This window comes from Garra rufa, chromosome 18 (genome assembly GCF_049309525.1).
Source record: "Garra rufa chromosome 18, GarRuf1.0, whole genome shotgun sequence".
Classification (NCBI taxonomy): domain Eukaryota; kingdom Metazoa; phylum Chordata; class Actinopteri; order Cypriniformes; family Cyprinidae; genus Garra; species Garra rufa.
Window position 1 is genome coordinate 35,280,708 of NC_133378.1, and position 26,641 is coordinate 35,307,348.

A 26,641-nucleotide genomic window follows, 5' to 3' on the forward strand; every position below is an offset into this window, starting at 1 on the left:
ACCCTCATTATGAAAAACTAAACTACAAAATTATGGTGTGACAATCATGAGCTTATTAACATATGACCAACATTTACATATGATTACATATTCAGACCTCAGCAACATGAGAATAGGAAACCATTACAGAAATATCTGTTTTAGGAGGAAAAAAACAAGGTGGCATAAATTATACAAATGACTTAAGTGGAACTCATACGAATTCCAAGGAAGTAAACTGAACCGACCCAGTTTTGTTAATGATATTCTGTGGAAATAGTGAGATAAATGTTTGCTCACTCAAAAAAGGTCATAATTTACTGTACTTTACACAAAACTATCATATAGCTACAGAGGTTTTGGAATAAAACATAATATTAAGTCATATTGAGCACATTTATGATCATTTTGACTGCAAAAAAAATATATATATTTTCTCTCTCAATATTTTGGCTTTTTTCCCCCAGTACAATTATCTAAACATTCTTAAATTTTAATACATTTACATATGAAGTCTTGTTTTATGATCAGTAGTGCCAGATTGGGCAGTTTGGATTTGATTGTGCAGATAAAAATATTTTTGATTGCCAACATGTTTGATTGCCATGTTGACATATTATCTGCCTGCATATTTTAATATGATTTGATCTATCTATTTTTATATAATTTTGTCATTATTATTTTGTAATAAGGAGTTAAAATGGTCCTTATAAGCCTTCAATGACATGACAATAACATTATATCACATTATTTGGCTTTTTCCAGTACTAATACCTAAATATTTTTAAATCGTAATACGTTTACATATAAGGCTTTTTTTATGAACAGTGTTGCCAGATTGGGCAGGTTCCCACCCGGTTGGGTAGTTTTTGAATTTGATAAAATCTGGATAAAAATTGGTTTGATTGTCATTTTGACATAGTGTCTGCCTGCATATTTTAGTCATATTCCGTAATTCTCTTCAATGTACTTTCCCTGATTTGATCTGTTTTCTTGGCTAATATTTTTATATAATTTTGTCATCATTATTTTGTAATAAGGAGTTAAAAATGGTCCTTATCAACCTTGACTGACATGACAATAACATTATATCACGTTATTTGGCTTTTTTCCAGTATTAATATCTAAACATTTTTAAATCATAATACGTTCACGTATGAAGTTTTGTATTATGAACAGCGCTGCCAGATTGGGCAGGTTCCCACCTAGTTGGGTGGTTTTGAATTTGATAAAATGTGGATAAAAATTTGATTTGAAAGTTTGATTGCCATTTGTCTGCCTGAATATTTAGTCATATTCCGTAATTCTCTTCAATGTATTTGCCCTGATTTGATCTGTTTTCCTGTTTTTTTTTTTTTTGTTTTTTTGATGCACTATCGGGCTGGAAATCCTCCATCTAATCTGGCAACCCTGTTTATTAAAACTGATCAATAAAAACAGATCAAAAAGTGACTTTAAAACAAGAAAAATGATCTGCCAATGGGGTAAGAAAAATAAACTGAATTTAAAGGGAAAACAGGTTTCTTTTTCTTACACCACTGGCAGTCACGTATTTTGATCATTTTTCAGAAAACAAGATGTGTTATCTTATGTAATTTTTCTTGATTTAAGGAACATTTAGGTATTTGTACAGAAAAACACAGCTCTGAATTGTATGGAAAAAGAGCAGCTTGAACATGCTTCAAATTTTCTCTAAAGGAAAGTACTGAAAAGACATGAGTGGCAGAAGTTGATGACAGAATTTTTGGTTTATCTACTCCTTTAATTGCAAACTTAACTGAAGATAACCAATGAGAAAGTGAACTTTGAGGTTAGCGGGGCGTCAGACGCTTATGTTGTGGGAAACTCCGAGGCCTCAAGGGGAACTTTGCAAAGTTACAGCATGTCATCACATCAGCCAAAATGAGAACAAATAAAGCAACAAGAAACAGAATAAGACTGTGTGTATGTTTATGTGTAAAAGAGCGATCCATCAGCGGATGCCTCATTACGGACTAAATTCACCAACAGCTTTAGGAGGGTGTGTAAGCGAATGAACCAGAAAAACAGAGAGAGATAGAAATCCCCAGTTTAGTTTCACGGATGATCCGTGACATTAGTATGTGTCTCGGATATCTCGGGAAGTTCCCATAAGATTACAGCATACAGATGTATGTGTCTTATGGAGCATATGGGAAGCGTTGCATGACCGTTCTCTAGTTTCATATTGAAAAATCCACCATATCACTGCATGAATCAAGGGATTAAACTGCAAGTTCATGTGTGATTTCAGCACACATTGCCGAAATGCAAAAGTGGCACAAGCGTTCACCCCTAATTCTGTGCTGTATCATTTTGCACATAACACATCATCATGAGCATCGGGGTAAAAAGACTGACAGGAAGTGGACATACAGACAGAGGCTAATGCATTTATAATGAGGGGTTGTTTTGGTGCCACGGCCACAGAAGGAATGACAGAATCGGAAAAAGAGAAACGGAGCATTGAATGTAAAGCTAAAGAGAGAGTGAATGTTACTGAGAATGCACAAATAATTTTTGATCTTGCAGGAGTTGTATTATGGAAAACAGGATTTTTCCTGGTGTCTTGAAGTGGGAGTTTGTAGATGTCCTCATTATTTGTAAATGCAATCTGTGTAAAATTATTTTTTAAAGCTGTTTTCCAAGAAATGTGATAGAAATCGATTGTCAGAAGTTATAGGAACTCTGAACTGTGCTTATACACAAAGTCTTAAAGACAAAGTAGCAACAGAATGGTCATTAAAAACTAAATCAATTGTTTTGGGTGCAAGAAACCTTGGCTAACACTATCAGTGGACTTCACTGGCATGTCTTACATTTTCTCTCTTTCCTTTCTCTTTCTGTCTTTTATCTAGAGCAGTAAAATCACAACGAGGCAGAAAATCCCTTCTCCTGTTGGCAGGAGTTTGACACTTGACACTGTCATTCAGACCACAGATAAGGTATAGAGGGTTCTGCTGATAACAGACGGTCATCGGCAGGCCAGAGCACGCTTACAACACAGAGACTGAAATGGGCCATATTTCACCCCAAAAACACTCCAGCTTTATTTTCACGACCATCAAACTTTTAATATAGAATGTATTATTTAAAATAATTATAATTATTTTAAGTAATAGTAGTATAAATTAACAATAAAATATTTCAACATAAAATTGCTTACAGTTTCTTAAAAAGAATTACTACTAATTATTATTGTTATAAATATTAATATTTATTTATATTTATAGTTATATTTATTTATTGCTGCTTTGTGACATTATTTTCATGAAAATGAAACATTTAATGCATTTTTATTCAAATTTAATAACAAAAATTATTATTATTATTAAGAACTATTGTAAACAGTAGTGGTAAAAAAATAACAATAAAATTGTATATCTTATAATTTCTAATAATAATTACTACTACTACCAATTATTATTATCAATAACAAATAATATAATGACATAAATAAATTATAAACAACAGCAGTAACAACAACATTATTATTATTACAATTATTATTATTATTATTGTTTTTGTTGTAAGTAATAGTAGTATAAAACAAAAAAAATTAACTAAAATTTCTAATAATAATTACTATTAATATTGTTATAAATAATATTTTTTAGATATATTTATTAATTGCTGCTTTGTGACATTATTTTCATGAAAATGAAACATTTAATGCATTTTTTTTATTTAACAATAATATTTATTAATAATAATAATAATAATAATATTAAGAATTATTGTAAGTAGTAGTAGTAAAAAATAACAATAAAATATGATAACTTAGAATTTCTAATAATAATTACCAACAACAACAATATTAATAATAATAATAATAATAATAATAATAATATTCTTATTTCTATTATTATTATTATTATTATTATTATACATAGTATGGAATATCACAAGTGATTAGTAATAATATTATATTATTATTATTATTATTATTATTATTAATCATCATCATAATATAATCATCATTATTTTTATTATTGTAAGTAAAGGTAGTATAAAATAACAATAAAGTATTCTAACTTAATTTAATTTCGAATTTCTAAATTATTATTTTTTTATTTATAATAATAATTACTACTAATAATAATTAATAATAATCGGGCTGCTTGTGATATTTTTATGAAAATCAAACATTTAATTATTAAGAATTATTGTAAGTAGTAGTAGTACAAAATAACAATAAAATATTATAACTTACTACTACTACGAATTATTGTTATTATAAATAACAAATAATATAATAACATAAATCACATAAATTATAAACAACAGCAGCAACAACAACAACAACAACAACTTTATTATTATTATTATACATAGTATTGAATATTAAGAGTAATTAGTAATAATAATGAATAATAATCATGGTAATATATTCATAATAATTAGTAGTAGTAATAATAAACATTGTGTAATATTACTAATTATTACTAATAATATTGATAATAACACTACTAACATAAATGAAGAACATCAATCACTAATAATTATAATTTTATTACTACTACTACTACTATTGTTATTAATAATGATAATAATCAGTATCTGATAAAGAACTTACCTTTTAGTTTATTTTAATAAAATAAATAAAAGAAAATGAAAAGCATCAGAACAATAGCATTTACATTACTGAAACTGTACTTGCCATCACAATGCAAAAAAAAAAAAAAAAAATCCTGACACTCTAAAATAGGTTTCATTTTTTTATATGCACCATGAGAATCACCCTAAAATGATCTGCAGCCCTTAACAGGGTAATCTAAACGCATGTGTGTGTGTGCATGTATGGAAAGGCGAATCCACTCGTGTGGTCTGGCATCTGTTTGAGTGGAAACAAGTCAGTTTGAACCTCATAGTGGTGGAATCGTCTGGAAGGATCTCAGACATCCTGCACAGGAGCTTTTAAGACACACTTTTAGCCTTCAGGCTGATTACAGACCCAAAACCAACAACAGCAACAGGCCCAGAGTCATATTCAATCAGGAAAGAGTTAAATTCACCCTAGTCAGAAAAACGTGGGTCAAAAACTGGGCCTGCAGACACACATACACTCAACACACGGGGTCAAGAGGTGAGAGAAAGCGTGTCAGATCTCATAGGCTGAACAAACAGCGCTGTAGATAATCTGACAACAGAGGAAAGAGTAAAAGAGAGGGGAAAAAAATGGAATGTTATTGTGGCTCAGACTAGCAGGCAGCCAGAGTTTATTCGTATGGACTGATTCCTGAGAGCAGGCGTTCAGTCTCCAGCCGTAAGAGATGCCTGAGACATAGCATGGGCAAAAATTTGCACTGCCTGTCAAAGCCGTGACTGACCGCAGACTGTCCAGTCGCTGATCTGCTGGGGTTTTGAGATACTGCAGACCAGCCGCATACCGCAAATCTATGAGGCCCTTCTATAAACCACGAGACGAGGCTTCGCCCACAATCCGTAATGTTATACATGATTGTTTTTATATATACAATTTTAGATATGACAGCTGGAGAAAGACAATTTTCTGGGTGATCTAGCTCTTTCTTTATTAGTTTTCTCTTATATTGCCTAGTCTATGATGTAAATGTGCTCCATCTAATATGTATCTGATCAAAATTGAGAACCAAAAGTACATAAAAAACTAAAAATATATATCTTTAATCTGTTTATTTTGTCTTACTGCACTGTCAGATACTTCTCTTTATTTCTCAGTGCACTAAAACAAACTATACTTATATTCTAGATACAATCTATGAAATATGACTAATAAGAAATATATATATATATATATATATTATTCAGTGCTGCTTCTCAAGAAATCTATCAAGGAATTTTAAATATTTTACCTGCAAAATAAGACAAGAATAGTCAATATGATTAAGAAGGATAGAAATTTAGCTGAGATATAATAAAGGCATGAGGGTTTGAAGTCTTAAAGACTCTGGTTGAAAAGAAGCTTCAGCTTTTTGCTCTTCCCCTCCCTCTCTTTTCTCCTCACTTCCACAGGTGTTGTTTTTTGACCTCGGCACTGGTTTGCTCATAAAAATGATTTATGAAGACGAGCTTTTAACTCAGATGAAAAAGGGAGTTTGCATTATTCCAGAGACCCACTTACTGGCACTGTAGGTTACGGGTAGCGAGGGCCCACCTGGTTTAGTGAGAATTGAGACTTTTAAATGGGACATATTACACACTTTTGTAGCCTTTTATGGTTTTAACTCCACTTATAACATTAGTCAATAGGTTTTTTTGCTCCAAAAATAGTTTATCATGACATTTTCCTGCTGAAAAACACTTTAGACCAGTCTGGTTTGTTGTCTTCTCTGGTCTTGAGTTAGTGTTCAGATGGTTTAGATGGTCACCCAGGTGGTCACCAGTCATAAACAACTGACAGATGCTAAAACGTCCCCTCAAACCAGCTTAGATGAGTTTATGCAAGTTTTCTTAAACAATAATAATAATAATAAGTTAGTTGGTCTCCTAGCATCATCAAGATGGATTTCAAGCATAAGCAGCTGACAAGTCACCTAAAAACCAGGTTAGGCTGGTTTAAGCAAGTTTTTCCATCATAGTTAGGATTAACCCGGCTATTTAGATTTAAACAGTCATGGGACACAGTAAACACAGGGTTGCCATGTCATCAGTTCAAGAATTCATTTATCATGTGATGACATAAGAGAGATATTATGGGTTGAAAGTGTGTGTGTGTGTGTGTGTGTGTGTGTGTGTGTGTGTGTGTGTGTTTTATCAGATGCATTACTGACACACACTTGTCTGCCAGCGCTGGCGGGACAGTTGGTTGGTCGCCCTCACCCAAATACTTTGGAAATTAGAATTCCTTGTAGCTCTTAAATCCATCCCTCCCTCTTCCCTGCTCTCTGGTTCCTGATGACAGGCCTCTCTGGCTGTGCTCTCCAGCACTTATTCCGAGGAAATGTAAAATGGAAAGTTTTACTGTGGCATTACGGGAGTGTTTTAGCTTTTAAAGTGTCTTCACTTCTGACCGTAACCAGCGAGCAGGGCAGGGTTATGACTAGCTGTGTTTCGTCTCTGTAATAAGGTTACATAACATCTCTCACAGGATTGCGAGAGGGGGACAAAGCCAAACTTCAAGGAGGAGCCGTTCGATTCTCATCTGGTTTGAGCCGGAGTCACGGCGCTGTTTGAAGGCCCTTTGAAGACGAGAGGCAGAGAGACGATGAGAAAGAGACGAGGGCAGGTGGGCCGGCTCCAGGGGTGCACGGAGGTCAAGAGAGTCCGAGGGCTTTTATGGGAATAATCTGCTTTTGGCGTTTCTCAGCGCTGCCATGGAGAGATAGACTCCACTAAGACAACAACCACAGAGATCGCTTACAGCATGAGACACTGGCCATTCAGGAGACTACCGTGTGAACTGAAGAAAATTTAAAACAAGTTAGGAATGTAACTTTAAGGAGAAGAGAAGATGTAGGAAAATCAAACAAGATAGAATTGATGAGAGAAGACATGAAATGAGACAATATGCGATGAGACAATAAGAATAGAGAAGAGAGGAGACAAGATGATGCGATTAGGTCAAAAAGTGATGAGACAAAAAAACAGAAGAGGCGAGACAAAAAGAGTAGAGGAGTGAAGAGGCAAATAGAGGCAAAAAGAGAAGAGACGAGAAGATGAAACGAGACTAGATGAGATGAGACAAAATGAGAAGAGAGGGGACATGAGACAAGACAAAAAGAGAGAAATGGAGATGAGATGAGGCAAAAAGAGAAGAGAAGAGATGAGACAAGATGACATCATGAATATTTATGAGACACCGACGCGTCATCGATGTACTAGTCCATCGCCGCGTCACAAATGGTGACGTCAGCACAATGTAGATTTTAAACCCGGAAGATGAAAATAGAGCAAAAAAGCTCAAAATTAACCAGTTATCTCTAACAATTACTATTAACAGATGCCATCGTTGCTTTTTATGATGTGCAACACAAACACTTCTGCTAAAATCTCAGAAAAAGTTGTCTGGGGTTTCGTAGACCTTTAAGCTCCAACCCTGCTCCAACACAACTGCACTAGCTAGTTAAGATCTTCAGAAATATTTGATAGTTACAGACAGGTATGTTGGACCTGGGTTGGAACCTAACTCTGCAGGTAGGTAGATCTTCAGAAACAGGACTAGGCATTCCTGGTGTTGGCCATGGCCCCTTTAAAAGTCTTAAATCCCACTGAACTGTATTGAGGGGAGAGTCCTGCTGTGAAGACATTAAACACATGTAGAGTAATTAGAGGTTTGCTGGAGGTCTCGGAGAGACAGATGACCCAGTCTGAGTTATGAGCAGCAGCGTTCCTAATGACACGTCTGAGGACGCACCCCTCATTTTCATCAATCTAATCACAGAGAAGAGCGTGTGTGTGTGTGTGTGTGTGTGTGTGTGTGTGTGTGAGTGTGTGTTGGGCGGGCAGTTACAGCACGGTAAGCCGGAGGAATGTCTTTGATGTCATGGATGGAGTATGCAGGCCAAAGTCATAACAGTCATTTTTCAGAGGGAAAATTACACAGGGGCTCCGTCGACATCAAGCCCCGAACAACAGCATGAAAGTCAGTCCAAGCGGCAGCTTTCCACGGTAACGCATGCCCGGAGAGCTCAACCGCCAGGAGATGAGCTGTCATCATCACAAAAACACACTTTGAAACAACACAAAGGGAGAAGACACAGCGACAAAAATACCTGACAGCAATGAAAGGCATTCCAGAGCCTGGAGTGTCACTTCTAATCCACGGATATTTCACACTTGCGTGTTAGGCTCAACAATGCACACAAATACTGAGGAATGATTGCAGCACTCATGGATCATGTTACCTGACATAACACAAAAACTGAGGAGACTGTCTATTGCAATTATAGATTGCCATACTTAGTGTAAGTGCTCTGAGTATTAACTTTAGCATGTAACTAGGGATGCTCATTTCGGTTAATTTTCCTGACCGACAACCGCTGCTCGTTATCCGAACATTAACCGTTAACTGATACAATTAGAATAATAAATTAGTTTAAAATAAAAATAGAATGCACGAGTATCTGTGATGATACATTAAAAATACAAGCAAATGTTTTATTTTAACGTGCAAACAGCAGCATACAGAGCAACAAAAACAACTGTATTGACATATACTTAAATTATCACGCATCAGCAGCGGTTCTGAGAACAGAGAAAATCTGAATGAAAAAAAAAGAATAATATAAATAGGCCTACACTAAATATGTATAAATTAAATAACTACCTAATAAAGATGACAAAACTAAAACACACTGAATCCTTTTATGCGCTTTGAAGAACTGTACCGGTCTTATTCTTCTCGTTGGACATAAAAATATATAGCAGGCCAGCCAATACCTCAGTGTGCCTAGTTTTTAACATGTCCACATGCTGTACGGATAGGCAGGACCGAACTCTTAGATCCGCGAAAAAAAACACCATCACAAAAACCCTTTAAATTTGCGGTTCGGGACTTCCATCCACTGTCATATGCGTGAGGAGAAGCGCGTGTTTTACAGCGTTCAGCAATAGCCAATCACAGACATGTATGTTGATTTGATTATCACTGTGGCCAATCACAGGAGGCTATGTTACAATCCACTCACCAACCAAAGTGCCGGTTTCAGTTTTGCTGACTTCTACACTTTCGCGAACTCTCTTATTAAAACAAAGAAAGTGTTGGCATTATATAAATAAGAGATTAATTGTGCAGTGTAAAGGTTATTTTATTACTTTTTAATAAGTTTATGAGATTGCGATGAACTACTCTAGAATGAGTGATAGCTTTCCAGTGATTGTAACGGGAGCGCCTATTGCGCACTTTCTAGACTATAATTAATTCAGAATTTGAATACATTCACTCACGGATTCACTCTCTGATAACCCAATAACGCCACTTGCCATTGAGTTGCATATACTACATCAGTTTACTAAGTAAAGGTGAAGCAAAATATGTCTGTACAGCCACACTGCGCGTGAGTAAACGGATAACTTACAAATAGCATTATTTCTTTCACCATGCAGCAAACGTAAAAAAAAAAAAAAAAAAAAAAGATTAGAAAAAAAAACCTTTTAAACCGTTTAACTGATAGTAATAATCGGTTAAAATTCTTACTGTCGGTTAACGGTTAAACGGTCAATATGAGCATCCCTACATGTAACTCATCGATAGACACTCAAAACTCTGTACAGTACAGTAGCACTAACAACTACTTAAAACACTTAAGGAACTACTTAACTGTACATTATGATGCTAACTGCCACTTAGAAAACCTTAGCAGCTGCATAACTGCACAGTGACATGCTAACAGACATTCAAAAATCTATAGAAACCGATTAACCTTTTAACAAGATGCTAACTACTGCTCAGAACACCTTAGCAACTGCTTAACTGTACAGAAACATGCTAACAGACACTCAAACTCAATAGCAACTACAACAACATGCTAACAACTAAAATACTTAGGAAACAGGCAACCATATAGCAACATGCTATAAAAAAAACACAAAGATCATCTCAGCAACTTGCATAATTGTATAGTAACATGCTAACAAACACTGAAAACTCCCTAGCTTCCAAGTAACTGTACAGCAACATGCTAACAAGTACTTTAAACACCACAGGAACCACTTAAGCGTACATTAAGATGCTAACGTCCACTTACAAAAACCTTAGCAACAAAATGTACAGCTGTACAGCAACATGCTAGCAGCTACTTAAAACACCCTATGAAATTGCTTAACAATACGGCAAGATGCTAATGACTACTTTAGCTAAATTAAGCAGTTGCATAACTGCACAGTGACATGCTAGGTATTTGAAAATCTCTAGGAACCATTACCATTCAACAAGATGCTAATGACTGTTCAGAACACCTTAGCAACTACTTCACTGTGCTAACAGACAGTCAAAACTCCATAACATTCACAACATGCTAACAACAACCAAACTACACTAGGAAACACTCAACCATATAGCAACATGTTAAAAAAACACTAAAAAAAAACCACCTCAGCAAATTGCTAAGAAACATTGAAAACTCCCTAACATCCAAGAGGCTGTACAGCAACATGCTTACAACTAAAACCCCCTAGGGACTGCTTAACCTTATAGCAAGATGCTAATGGATCACGACCATTCAGAATAGGCCTACCTTAGCAACCACCAATGTGCTAACATAATGCAAACTTCATGTAACTAAACAGCAAAATTACTAAAAAGATCACTTACATCATATAGAAAGATGCTTACGACTGCTCCAAACACCTTATTAACTCCTAACAACCGCATAATCATACAGCAACATGCTAACTACTTAAAACATTAAAATGACTTCTTAACCAGACAGCAACATGCTAACGACCACTTAAAACACCTTAGAAAGTACATAGCTTTACAGCCAAATGCTAACAGGCACTCAGAACACCTCAGAAACTGCATAACTGTACAATGACACACTAAAAAAAAAAAACACTCAAAACGTTCAAGCAGCCATATAACTGTACAGTAACATGCTAGTTAAAACATTTATTATTTCAGTCTTTTCCTCACACAATGCTGTCATATGGATTATTTTGCCCTGGCCAACATTTACTTTCTCTGTATGGAAAAGAACACACGGAACATCCTTTAAAACATATCCTTTTGTGTTCCAGAAAGTCATAGGGGTTTGGAATACCATGAGGGTGAGTAAATGATGACAGAACTTTCATTTTTTGGTGAATTGTTCCTTTAAGACATTTCAGCACCAGCAGTCTCTGTGTGTGTGTGTGTGTGTGTGTGTGTGTGTGTGTGTGTGTGTGTGTGTGTGTGTGTGTGTGTGTGTGTGTGTGAGGAGAGAAAGGCAAGGGCTACAGAGGCACCTGGGCGACCTCCATTGCATTAAAAAACACTCCCTTACAACAGCAAACAGGTGTTGAGTTTCCACCCCGTAGTGTCGGATCGCACAGGAAGAGGGTGTTTGTCCTCGGGTTCACTGTAAGGCAGAGCATTCACGCACAGGAGGGAGGATTCAGTGTTTATTACTTATGGAGATGTGCAATTATAGAGATTATAGGATTAGAATGAAGATCTGCCTGTCTGGAGGTGTGTGCGTGTATGTGCTGTATTAACACAGATAATGGGCGAGGGCGACCTGAATACTTATGTGACAAACATACAAAAAAAAAAAAAAAAAAAAAAAAAAAAAACTCTAGCTGAGAGCTGCTGTCATGGGATTTTATTGGCAATTGTCATAGGAAAATAGTTAATAAATTTGCCGGCCTTTTCTTAAACACTACATTTGCGCTCCATTTATTCTCATTGCTGTCGAGGGAAACAGATGAGATGTTCAAGCAATTTCGGAGGAGTATAAATAAAGAGATCTCCTTTGTGACTGTCCTATGGGAATACACAGACATATGCCTACACAAACAAACATCAACTCCGAACAAATCACGGACTAGCCTGAAAGGTCATGACCTTTTCCAAAGTCTCGTCTTTCAAATGCATTCACTCCCTTTCACACTTCACTACTAGAATGGCAACTCAACTTTCTCATACATTCACAAAACTAAAAAAAATTACATGTTTCCCAGAAGACAAATAAAGTTCAATTTATCCTGATCTTCAAATTCAAAAAGTTTTCACCCCCAGCTCTTAATGCATTGGGTTTCCTTCTAAAGCATAAGTGAGCATTTGAACCTTCAGTAGTATTTGCATAGTCCCTCAGTTGTTCTCAGTGTGAAAAGATGGATCTCAAAACCATGCAGTCATTGTTGAAAAAGGGTTCAAATACACATAAATGCTGAAAAACCAAATAATTTGTGGGACCTGAAGGATTTTTCTGAAGATCAGCAAGCAGTTTAGTTGTTCAGGACAAACAAGGGACAGCCGTAGAATCAGGTAACAACACAGTATTAAGAATTAAGTGTATGTTAACTTTTGAACAGGGTAATTTTTGTAAATTCAACTATTATTTTCTCTTGTGAACTATATGTAAACGCCTTTTATGTGAAATATCTTATTCAGGTCAGTACTAAATGATCCCACTTATTGACTTATTTTGGTGAAATAATAAAAATTTTGCAGATTCTGCAAGGCGTATGTAAACTTTTGACTTCAACTGTATTTCCAAGTTACCACACACACACACAAACTTTGTTCAAGCTTGAAAACTCTCAAAGTGTAAACACTCCCAAATCCTCCCTTTAACCTTTGACTTCTTCCTCTTTCCCCGTCATACCACTCATCACTCTCGGTTTGGAAATGTACTCAGCCTCCCTGAGGTGTAAAAAGTGTTTTCCTGTAAGTCAGCTGGATTTAAAACGCTTGATATGACTGAACAACCCACTGAAACCACATCAAACAGACAGACGCTTCCCTTAAATGACTAAAACCATCCTATCTGAGACCGCCAATAACTTTGGGTTTAGCCGTAGTGCGTGTGTGTGAGACAAAGCCAATAACCGCCAGTCTATGATTCATCTTACCAACAAGTACCTTTGGAAATAAAACAACCAGGATTAATTTCACCACTTAATTTCAGTGCAATTAAAACAACAAAAGAAAAAACAAGACGTACTAATCATTTCCACCTGTCTTTCTGAAGAAGACATAAAGTGTCTTTTTGACACCTGCTTTTAGCTGAAAATTGGAGGTGTCTCCTGTGGCCCCAGGGCCCTAAACTCAGCATTATGACCTCAACCCTGAGAGACGTGCACAGAAAAACCAGCAGTGGTGCATCAGGCCTGTCTGCAGACACATACTCATAAAAGAGACGGGTCTTTGATATCCGCCTATAATTAACAACCATATTTTATCAGCTCACAGTCATCCAGACCTACATGAGGCTTTTAATAGAGAGATAAAGGGACAGTGCATTAGAGTGCACAGAGAATGTGCATTGGAGTTCTGCGTTGATATTTCATGGTAAGAGGCTTGATAACAATGTAGTGTCTGGATAGAGTCAAATCGTAGTTGGTAGGACTGTTTTAGTAGAGCTTTATGTTAGAAGAATGCTGCAAATGGACTTCTATGGGAATGGTGCATCACAAGGACAGTGCTAAAGTGACCAAAACCTGGAAAGCTTGCTGTATTTACCAAATGAAAAGTCATTGTGCCATTGGAAATCTAATTTACTGACCTGGCTCTTTTAAAAAAAAAAGATCTCAATCATTCCTATCCAACAAATACTCAGTGGGATCTAGACAACCTCAACAGAAATGCCCTAGAGACCATGGAAAATATTTATGTACATTAATTAGCCCATAAACAAAACCCTGTGATCCAACCAACCCTGATCTGACCAGCACAGGTACATTTTTACGTCCAAATCCAACCAAATCTGACAACTTTTCCATTTTCTTTCTAAGAAACTAAATTCAAACACACTGATTTATTAAGATCTGACTCAAAGATGAACAAATGTGTATAAGCAAATGTACGAAGAAAAGAGTTACATTAAACCGAGTTAAGAAACAATAGATAGATAGAAAATTATGTACAGAAGAAAGATACTGTGGATGAAGAGGAGAAACACGCAAATGCAGCTGCAGTCTGAGTCCTCAATGAGAAGGTTAGACGAGTTTCACCTCTGGGCTGTTACTATGCAGACTTTGCGGTAGAGAGAGAAGGAGAGAGAGAAAGTTGCCTGCAGCCCGCTGGCCTACTCTAAATGTTGCATAACAAATGCGCTCGCTGCGTTCCTTGTTTAGCTTGTTAGCCCGGAGACGCGTGACAACACAGCGAACGCTGCATCCCGCCCTCCACCTCCCGAAAAGAGTCGAGGACCAATAACAGCTGGATGAGACAAAGAGGAAAACAGAATGATGCAAATGGTGGAAGAACAAGGTGTTTGTTGTCATCCTTCCCCCAATCAGGTGATTCAGCCACTCGAAAAACAGTTCAACGGGTGCATGTGAGATCAGGGAAACTCTGGTGGTGCGTAAGGAAGCATGCGATGAATTATGTATGTGGAGTCTCCAGTCACACCCTACATAAGAGCTGCATTAAACCGCCACGCGCTTCAGGCTCACGCCGTCATATATAATTCAACAAAACTGAGGTGAAAAACACACTGGAGCACAGCAGGGATTCGCTTGCCGTGTCTAAGACATCAGTTCGAGAGCACTGAAAGGTGACTGCAGTAAGGAATAGACCTCTAGGTTTTCTTTATATATAGTACATCTATTTTTCAATGATAAACATCTTTTTGACATTTATTGACAGGTGGGCTGATGATGAGGAGGAGACAAGGGAGTGGGATTGAGCCATGTCACAAGGGGATGGACGTACAGACAGACAAATGGATAGACGAATAGACAGAAAGATGGACTGATGAATAGACAGAGAGAAGGACAGAGAAGCAGATGGATATACTGTGCATACAGACGGAAAGACAGACATGATAGATCCATCCGTCTGTCTGTCTGTCTGTCTGTATGGATGGATGGATGGATGAATGAATGGATGGATGAATGGATGGAGGAACAGACGGATGGATCTACAGACAGACAAACAAACAAACAAACAAACAAACAGACAGATGGATAGATGAACAGATGAATACACACATATACAGTCTATACTTATATAGTATATATAGACTGACAGACAGACGGCAGATTAATAGATAGATAGACAAACAGACAGAAAGACGACAGCTAGATAGCTAGATAGACAGACAGAAAGACAAACAGACAATAGACAGACTGACAGACTATAGACAGACTGACAGACAGACAGAGATAGATAGATATATAGATAGACAGACAGACATACAGATAGATGATACACAGCTTGACAGACAGACAGACAGACAGACAGACAGACAGACAGACAGACAGACAGACAGACAGACAGATAGATAGATAGATAGATAGATAGATAGATAGATAGATAGATAGATAGATAGATAGATAGATAGATAAACGGACGGACGAACAGACAGATAGACAGACAGACAGACAGACGATAGACAGATTGACAGACAGACAGACAGACGTACAGATGGACAGAGAGACAGAGATAGATATACAGATAGACAGACATACAGATAGATAGACGATACACAGCTTGACAGACAGACAGACAGATAGACAGACAGACAGACAGACAGACAGACAGACATACAGATAGATAGACGATACACAGCTTGACAGACAGACAGACAGACAGACAGACAGACAGACAGACAGACAGACAGACAGACAGACAGACAGACAGATAAACAGACAGACAGACAGATAGACAGACAGAGACAGAAAGTAAGACAAAAAGCAGCTCACACCCATCTCAAAAATAATCCGCTGTCTCATATTTCGGACACACCCTGTCCATCTCGATATCAAAGCTTTCGTAAAGACAACATCCACCTGCACCCATGGGATTTGGCTGGCAGGACATTCACCATTCCTCTCAGTATGAATCTCTTCAACACAAACAGTGAAAGCAGTCTACAGTTTAGCGTCCAGTAATACAGTCTCATTGACAACCCTGCAGTCCACCGTCAACACACTTTGAAAACGATTAATGTCCACAGCGCCAGCGTCCTCAGGGAGCAACTATAGAGACTGTGTGGAAGTGTAAGATACTCTTTTCCTAGAACAGGTTTTCCTGAGAACTTCGCACACTTCACAAGCCATTAAACTCCACTGGAAAGAAATACACAAACATGACAGGCAGGACTGGAACGTGGCTTGCGGCCAACCACGTGTGTCCCTAGACCACAGCCAAAGACCAGGCCTTTTCTCTACACCTTTAATAGTCCTCTACTGTAGCAGCACACAGAGGATATATTGGGATCGCATGCTTCTTACTAAATACTGTATCTGCATACTGTATGCTATTTTTAAAGCAGAATGCAATACTGTCTTCTCAATTTCTGTCTCTCTTTATACTTTCTCTTATCTCTAGTTATGAGGGTAACCATGTACTCCCAGCACTTGCTCTGATCAGCGAAAATGGATGCATGTTTAAGCATGTGTAAGGAAAGGAAAGGAAAGGAAAGGAAAGGAAAGGAAAGGAAAGGAAAGGAAAGGAAAGGAAAGGAAAGGAAAGGAAAGGAAAGGAAAGGAAAGGAGGTGAAGTGAGGCCAAGTATGGTGACCCATACTAGGAATTTGTGCTCTGCATTTAACCCATCCAAGTGCACACAGTAGTGAACACACACCCGGAGCAGTGGGCAGCTATTGCTGCGGCTCCCAGGGAGCAGTTGGGGGTACGGTGCCTTGCTCAAGGGACTCACCTCAGTCGTGGTATTGAGGGTGAAGAGAGTGCTGGTTATTCACTCCCCCCACCTACAATCCCTGCCGGACTTGTAACACCTTTGGGTTACAAGTCCGACTCTCTAACCATTAGGCCACGGCTGCCCCAAATGAAAGAGAGTAAGCATGAAAGAGAAGATGTGCTTGCTAAAATAATGACATTTTATCAAAACAAACCACCCAGAATGCCTGAACCAAGAAACCAGTCTGAGACTTGTCAGATTTGACCCTATATGTGGCCCTGGAAAACACTTACAACGTCTTAACTACACTTAAAAATACATTGTATGGGTCAAAATGCTCAATTTCTTTCATGGCAAAATTATTAAGTAAAGATCATGTTCCATGAAGATGTTTTGTACATTTCCTACTGTATATATATCAAAACTAATTTTTTTGCTTAGTAATATACATGGCTAAGAACTTTCTTTGCACCCTCAGATTACAGATTTATGTGTTTTATATTAAAACATAAGTAATAATTTTATAAAATAAACTATAAACAGAGTATTAAGTGCTGCTAGGCTCTTTGCCAGGTACACCGTCCGACCGTAAAACAGGACATGAGGGCACCCTATTAACATCCAGCCTTGAAATCAAAATGATGAGGAGTTTTAGCTGTCCTGAGGAGGTTTTAGTGAACTGAGAAGGGAACAGTCATGGATGAGCCGTCCCATTCAGAGTTTTTGTCTCGTTACCACGGAAATGCTAATCTGAAAGAGCCAGACACACTTCACTGCCTCACAGTCATGCGTCCTTCTATTACGCTAACAAACACTCACACACACCCACACTTCAACATTTATAGCCATTCCACCACCCGAAAAAAAGTGGTTTTACTTGCTCTGTGGCTTTGAGGAAACAAATCTGAAAAATATTCCACAAACTTTTTAGATTTTTTTTTTCATAAACTCAGACAGACAGTTTTCCTCTGACCATAAATCTACAATTTTCATTCTTAACTAAATGATTCTATTTAAGAATTTTTGTTATAAGAAATGTCTGATTATGTTATATTAATTATATATATTTTTTTACATTTTATTACCTTTTTGAATAAAATGCAGAAAAATCATGCACAATTTCATACACATGCTAAAGTCAATATTTTAACACACCTTGCAGAATCTGCAAAATGTTAATTATCCCTCAAAAAAGAGGGATCATACAAAATGCATGTTATTTTTTATTTAGTACTGACCTGGATAAGATATTTCACATTTAAAAGACGTTTACATATAGTCTACAAGAGAAAATATTAGTTGAATTTATAAAAATGACCTTGTTCAAAAGTTTACATACACTTGATTCTTAATACTGTGTTGTTACTTGAATCATCCACAGCTGTGTTTTTTTTTTTGTAGTGATAGTTGTTCATGAGTTCCTATGTTTGTGTCTTGAACAGTTAAACTGCCTGCTGTTCCTCAGAAAAATCCATCAGGTCCCACAAATTCTTTGGTTTTTCAGCATTTTTGTGTATTTGAACCCTTTCCAACAATGGCTGTATGCTGTAAAGATCCATCTTTTCACACTGAGGACGACTGAGGGATTCATATGCAACTATTACAGAAGGTTCAAACACTCACTGATGCTTCAGAAGGAAAAACGATGCATTAAGCTGGGGGGTGAAAACTTTTTGAATTTGAAGATCAGGGTAAATTTAAGTTATTTTGTCTTTTGGGCAACATGTAAATATCTTATGTAGCTTCTAAGGGTCAGTACTAAATAAAAAAATATATTATATTTAGGCAAAATAAGAAAAATGTACACATCTTTATTCCGTTCAAAAGTTTTCACCCCCGGCACTTAATGCATTGTTTTTCCTTATGGAGCAGTGTTTAAACCTTCTGTAATAGTTGCATATGAGTCCATCAGTTGTCCTCAGTGTGAAAAGATGGATCTCAAAATCATACAGTCATTGTTGGAAAATGCAGAAAAACCAGAGAATTTGTGGGTCCTTAGGGATTTTTCTGAAGAACAGCAGGCAGTTTAACTGTTCAGGACAAACAAGGGACTCATGAACATGAGTATATATATAAATCATGCACAATAACACGTTTGTCAGATGTTCTCCACCTCTCAAATGACAGAAAAATATATTTGCCAAAAAAAATAATAAAGTCCATAAATAAAACAAAATTGCTTATTTTTCATGCTCCAGTTCTCATATTTGAATATTTTATTTCCATCAAAAATAACTCTCATTAGAGAAGTTAACACATTGCACATGTTGTGTATAAAATACTGTATCATTATTAGCATTTACATAACATATGAAGAAAAAGAGCATGTATATGAGAGAGACTGTGTTGAACAGGGATGAGACTAAGAGAGCATGTGCAAAACACTGTTTACAGTGTTTGACCTAATTGTGTCAGCATCATGCCTGATATCACAGAGACGAACACACACACACACACACACACACACACACACACACACACACACACACACACCATGTGTAGCAGAAGCAGCGTAAACAGATCCTAATGTGGCCATGCTGATTGTGAATGGTACCACAGGCCCTTCTAAAGCCCACACACACACACACACACACACACACACACACACACACACACACACACTCACTCACTCACATTTGCACTAATTCAGATTCATATTAGCTGCTCTGTTGTTAAAGTGCACAAGAGACAATCACAATGAAAGGGCTGATGGAGGCTAATTATGGTGCTGGGGGAGGGTGTACACAAATCTATTCAATATATCATTACCACAACAATAACACAGACTTCAAAAGTTCCTCTGATATTAGAAACCAACATCATACTCACAATACCAGCTGTTAGCTCAGAAATCAGTTTCACGTTTGCTGAAGAAAATATGAGTGGAGATTGCCATTATAAGACTGTGCCACAATGCTGGACTGTTTGGATGGATCACAGGGCGTTGCTAAGTGGTTGCTAAGGTGTTCAGTGTGATTTAGTGTTTTTAGGGCACTCTTTATGGTTGCTTACAGGCTCAAGTTACACACTGAAGTTGCAAACTTAGGGCTCTGGATTTAAACAGAGCTCTAACCCTGAGTATGAGCAATAACAATAGTAACAATTACTCAATAAATAAACACTTAAAGGTGCATCTTTTCCAAAATAAACTGAAATAGTAAACATTTAAAAGTAAATAAAAGAGCTAATAAAATAAAACAATTTTAAACAAAACACTTAAAGGTGCATCTTTTCCAAAAAATAAATAAATACAATAAAATAAAATAAAAATATATATAATAAAATAAAATAAAATAGTAAAATAGTAACAATTAAAAAAAAACACTTAAAGGTGCAATTTTTTCCAGAATAAATAAAATAAAATAGCAACAATTTAAAACAAAACACCTAAAGGGGCTTCTTTTCTAAACTAAACTAAACTAAACTAAACTAAACTAAACTAAAATAAAATAAAATAAAATAAAATAAAATAAAATAAAATAAAATAAAATAAAATAAAATAAAATAAAATAAAATAAAATAAAATAAAATAAAATATAAAATAAAATAAAATATAATAAAATAGTAACAATTTAAAACAAAACACCTAAAGGGGCATCTTTTCTAAACTAAACTAAACTAAACTAAACTAAACTAAAATAAAATAGTAACAATTTTAAAACAAAACACCTAAAGGGGCATCTTTTCTAAACTAAACAACTAAACTAAACTAAGCTAAACTAAGCTAAACTAAACTAAACTAAACTAAACTAAACTAAACTAAACTAAACTAAACTAAACTAAACCAAACCAAACTAAATATATAATAAAATATAAAATAAAATATAATAAAATAGTAACAATTTAAAACAAAACACCTAAACTAAACTACACTAAAATACAATACAATCAAATAAAATAAAATAAATATATAATAAAATATAAAAAAAAATATAATTAAATAGCAACAATTTAAAACAAAACAGTTAAAGGTGCATCTTTTCCAAAATAAATAAAATAAAACGGTAACAATTTAAAACAAAACACCCAAAGGTGCATCTTTTCTAAAATAAAATAAAATAAAAAATAAAATAGCAACAATTTAAAACAAAACACCTAAACTAAACTAAACTAAACTAAACTAAACTAAACTAAACTAAACTAAAATAAAATAAAATAAAATAAAATAAAAATATATAATAAAATATAATAAAATAGCAACAATTACAAAACACTTAAAGGTGCATCTTTTCCAAAATAAATAAAATAGTAACAATTTAAAACAAGACACTTAAAGGTGCATCTTTTACTAAAATAAAATAAAGGTGACTTTAAAGTTTATCTTTCCTTAAAGTTTATCTTCAGTATCGTGCTCTGAAACACATAACCACATATTTATTTGTATAATCAAACCAAATCATATTTTATTTTTGATTTATTTTGATTATTCGAGCACCTACAGTACTATTTACTTCATTTTGATAACCACATATTTTGCAAATATTTGATTGCAGAATGAATTAAAAATACTCAACAAATATGAATGCACATTTTTTTCTTGGCATTGTAACTGATGCTGTACAGTATCTACTCCACTCAAGTCTGTTGCAATTGCCAGCAAACCTTAACAGGTTACTTTAAGACTCTCTTAAAATGAAAAAGAAAAGTTTATGGGCCCCGTTTTGACGAATTACCATAATTACGATGTCATGTTGAAGCGGACTGACACAAACAAAAGATCCCAATCTATTTGATTAATGACGAAATCCGTCTGTCTGACCCGGAATGACCCGCAGGTACCGGCGACTAGTGCTGGACGAAGTGCATTAGTGACCTTTGACCCCCAAACGACAAGTTAAACAGGAATGAGAGGCTGAAAACAGGCACTTATTTAAAAAGACTGCTGGAGCGCAGATTTCAACCTTAAGGATTGTCTAAAGGGAGCTGGATTACACAAGCTGATGTGTTACGAACTTTGCTCAGGATCCTCACCGAGTCTCAGTTGGGCCAGACTTCCTTTTTGACCTCTGAATGGGTCACACACAGAGATGAACCTCATGAGGAAAGTGTTTGAATAAGACCTCCCAGAGAAAAACAAACTATTAGTGGCTAAAGAAAGACGGGACGGGGAAGGAAGGAGGGCTGGAAGGACACGCCAGGTTGGGTGTTATTCCATAAACACCACATACACCCAAAATGACCCTGAAGATCTGGAGATTCAGACAGAATGAAGAGACAGAATGTCCTGACAGCACCGTAGAGGGTTTTCTGCTATAACAAAAGTCCATTCTTTGATGAACTACTACTATGAAATTTTTTAGATATGTATTATAATAATATGTATTATTATTATTATCATTATGTAAACTAATTACAATAAAAATAAATAAATAATAAAAATTTTGATATTGTTATTATTATAGAAAATAATAATTACAATAAAATATGAATAAATAAAAAATAACACATTAAATAAATTTGAAATTTTTATAGAAAATGTTGAAAATATGAAACAATAAAATAATATAACATAAACATCACATGAAATAAGTAAGATATAATACTGCTAATAATAACTATAAGTGTATCTCATTTATTTCGTGTAATGTTTATATTGTATTGTTTTACTATTTAATCTTTTTAAACATTAAAATAATAATAATAATAATATCTAATTTATTTTGTGTTATTTTATATTTGTGTTATTTATTTATATTTTTGTATTTTTATATATTAATATTATTAAGTATTATTATAATTAATAATAAGTATATGTGATTATTATAATTATTAGTAGTAGAATTTAGTTTTATTGTTTTATATTTTGTAATATTATTATTATTATTATAGAAAATATTGACAATAAAATAAATAAAAATAAATAAATAATGCTAATATAAAATAACATTAAATGTGATATTATTATTATTATTGTTATAGAAAATAATTACAGTAAAATATAAATAATAATACAAATAACACAGTAAATAAATTTGATATTTTTATTATTATTATTATAGAAAATGTTTAAAATATTAAACAATAAAATAATACAACAAACATTAAATGAAATAAATGAGATATAATACTACTAATAATAACTATTATTTCAGCTTATTTATTTCATGTAATGTTTATATGTTGTATTGTTTTACTGTTTAATCTTTTAAACATTAAGAAATAATAATCAAATTTATTTAATGTGTTATTTTACATTTTTATTATTTATTTATATTTATGTAATTATGTATCATTATTATTATAATTATTATGAGTATATTCTAATTGTATTGTTTTAGGTTTGTATTATTTAATTAATTTTATAATACTTCAAATAATATATTTTATTTAATTATTTAAATATGCATAATTATTATTAGTAGCAGTTTTAGTATTAATAAATATTTTAAATATTTAACATACATATTCAATTATTAGTGCTGGGCATGCAAAATAAATGTTTTTGTGTACATAATATATATGTGTGTACTGTATATATTTATGTATATAGAAATGCACACACACACACACACACACACACACACACACACACACACACACACACACACACACACACATACATTTAAGAAAAATATGTTATGTTTAGATATTAAATATATTTATATATAATATAAATTATATGAATATAATATATACATGTCAATATTTTTAAACTATATACTGTATGTGTGTGTTTATATACATAATAGATATACACAGCACACACACATATAAACAAAAATACAAAATATGAAACATAATAAATAATTACTATCATCATCATATATTATTAAAACTCTACCATGATTTAAAAAAATCCAGAAGGCCACAGACTTTAAAACACACTCAAAACAGAAAAACACTTTCTCTTTCACGCATGCAGGTCCATTTGGACTGCATTACACAAATGATGCAAATCATCAAATACAAAAAAACATCTTACCTTACTGAACTCATTATGCCATACAAACTAAGTACAACATCCAACAGAAACACATGCTCTGCCTGGATCCATCATGGGTCACAGACATCAGGCTTGTTTCACTTTCACATGTGTATGAATGACAGAATCTGCTCTTATGCAACATGGAAATGTTCTCAGTAACAAGAATCATGTTTTCCCAATGACATCTGGTGTCAAGAACACACACCCCTTCTGCTGTCCTTCACTACATAAACCAACTTTCACCACATTCCCAAAAATGAGACACAGCCATACAGTAGCTGCATTCTGGAACATGTTTGCTGGTAATTAGCTACAATGATATCCAAAAGGCAGCTTGATGAAGATGGTCTACCTAGAAACCATATAACCACATGGTTTAGAGTAATCTGAGGTTTTGAGAGACTTGATCAAGCCCATGAATCACTATTGGGTTTTCGGTCACAAGTCCAGATCTTGAACCACTAGAGGACCAGCGGTGCGCGCTTGAGAGGAGACAAGACAACAGCGCGCAAAAGTAAACAAATATTTGTATTATTACATAACTCTTTAAGAGCTGTTTGTATGATGCATCCGAGCGGTAAAACATCTGGACTGGTGACCCAATCGATCACTATTACGAAGAGTAAACAAACTCTTCATCAGTTTTGGATAGAAAAGACACTCTTGGAGCGGGGTACTCACGCACTGCCTCCTGTTTGGGGTCGAGCGCGCCGGTGGTCTCCTGGATCCTGCTCATCTTCTCCCGGAGCGCGCAGACGCGCCGGTTCGTGGCGACCAGCTCATGCTCCAGCTCCTGGAAGAGCGAGCAGGCGTGTTTGGCCAGATCCGACAGCTGGCGCAAGGTCCGGGACAGAGTCACGTTACTGAAAGCGCACAGGTCCTGGAGCAGGAGGTCCTCATCCGCGTCCGCGCGTCTGCACAGCCACTGGGGCTCCACGATCCGCTTGGCAAATGGCATTTTGTCATGTAGTGTTTCAGTATAAAATCCACCTTTGGAGGAAAACGCAAACAGGTTCCATGTAAAAAGCAAGACCCCCTCCTCCTCCTCCTCCTCCTCCGTTAGTCCAGGGTCTCTCGCGGCTCGCCCTCCATCCTCCGTTCGGCCGGACACACACACACGCTGAACCGCACTGAGATCCGCCTCTGCCGCTCTGATCCCTCTTCTACTCACTGGCGTGTTTTTCTGCGCTTTAAACTCCGAATGCTTTTAAGGAAAGGCGGAGCGAAAACCTGGAGCAGAGTACGGCGACACCTGGATCCGGAGCAACCGCTTTCCATTCATGAGACACAGATAGACAGATGTTTATGGTAAGTACCTTATGGTAAGTCAGTTTATGGTAAGTACCTTAAATAAGAGGTCTTCGACTTTTTTTAATCACTTGCTGGATAAAGAAACGGAACATTTATTTAAAAATAAAATATAATTTTTGTTTATTTTTATTAAAATAATTGTTAGTGTTAGTATTATGTATAATATACAAAAAAGCTTTTTTTTAATATTTTCAGTTTTCAAATTTAGTTTAAAATGAAGTAATTTTTTACATGGTTGTTTTTATGTCATGTCATTTTATTTTATTTTTTTATATTTCTCTTCATCTTTAATTTTTAATTCAGTTTTAGTTGTAGACATTTTTACAATTTTTAGGTGCCATATACAAAATATGAGAATAAAGCCATAACATTTCAAGAATAAAATCTAAATTATGAGACAATCAGACAGACAGATGTTTTTCAAAGTCGGTTTATGGGAAATATCTTAAATAAGATGTCTTCAGCTTTTTTTTAATCCCCTGCTTTTTTACATAAAATATGTTGTTTATCATTATTTTAATTTAAATAAACAGTATTGATGCCAGAGAACTAGAGAAGGGTTAGTGTTTATTATTATAGTACTTATTATACTTATTATAATAAATGAAATGGCTTTTAGTTTTATATTTGCAGTTTTTAATTTTTATTTCAGTTCTAGTTTTAGTCATTTTAGCCATACACAAAATATTAAGAATTATGAGAATAAAATCATAATATTTCAAGAATGAGTCAAAATATTACCTTTTTCCATATTGTTCTGGGAATTCAGACTTTATTCAGAAAATATTATATTATTTATAAATAATATTAAGGATTATGTGAATAAAATCATAATATTTCAATAAGTTGTAGCATTGTAAAAAATGAAAGCTGTAATATTTTCAGTACAGTTATAATAAGTCAAAAGTCTTAAAATATAAATAAACAGTATTGATGCCAGATTTTTTTTTTTTTTTTCAGTTTTACTTTTAGTCATTTTTACAAGTTTTAGTGCCTTATTAAGGATTATGAGAATAAAATCATAATTTTTCAAGAATGAGTCAATAGTCTTAAAAACTTTTCTCGCATTGCTATGACTTGTTCTGGTAATTCTGACTTTATTCTAAAAAATATAACTTATTCTCATAAAACTATGAGAATAAACTCGTAATAGTATTTTTTGTCATTATTTATTTGTTATTGTCATTTGTTTCAAAAGT

The 26,641-nt window shown here is 34.9% G+C and overlaps 1 protein-coding gene across 1 annotated transcript in view; it reads right to left on the reverse strand.

The window, feature by feature from the left end:
* Positions 1-25,089, reverse strand: part of nhsa (Nance-Horan syndrome a (congenital cataracts and dental anomalies)) — a 118,441-nt gene extending 93,352 nt beyond the window's left edge. Inside the window, exon 1 of the mRNA XM_073822733.1 lies at positions 24,813-25,089. Within this exon, the coding sequence (XP_073678834.1) occupies positions 24,813-25,089 (277 nt within the window). The remainder of the gene's footprint in view (positions 1-24,812) is intronic.
* Positions 25,090-26,641: the final 1,552 nt, after the last annotated feature.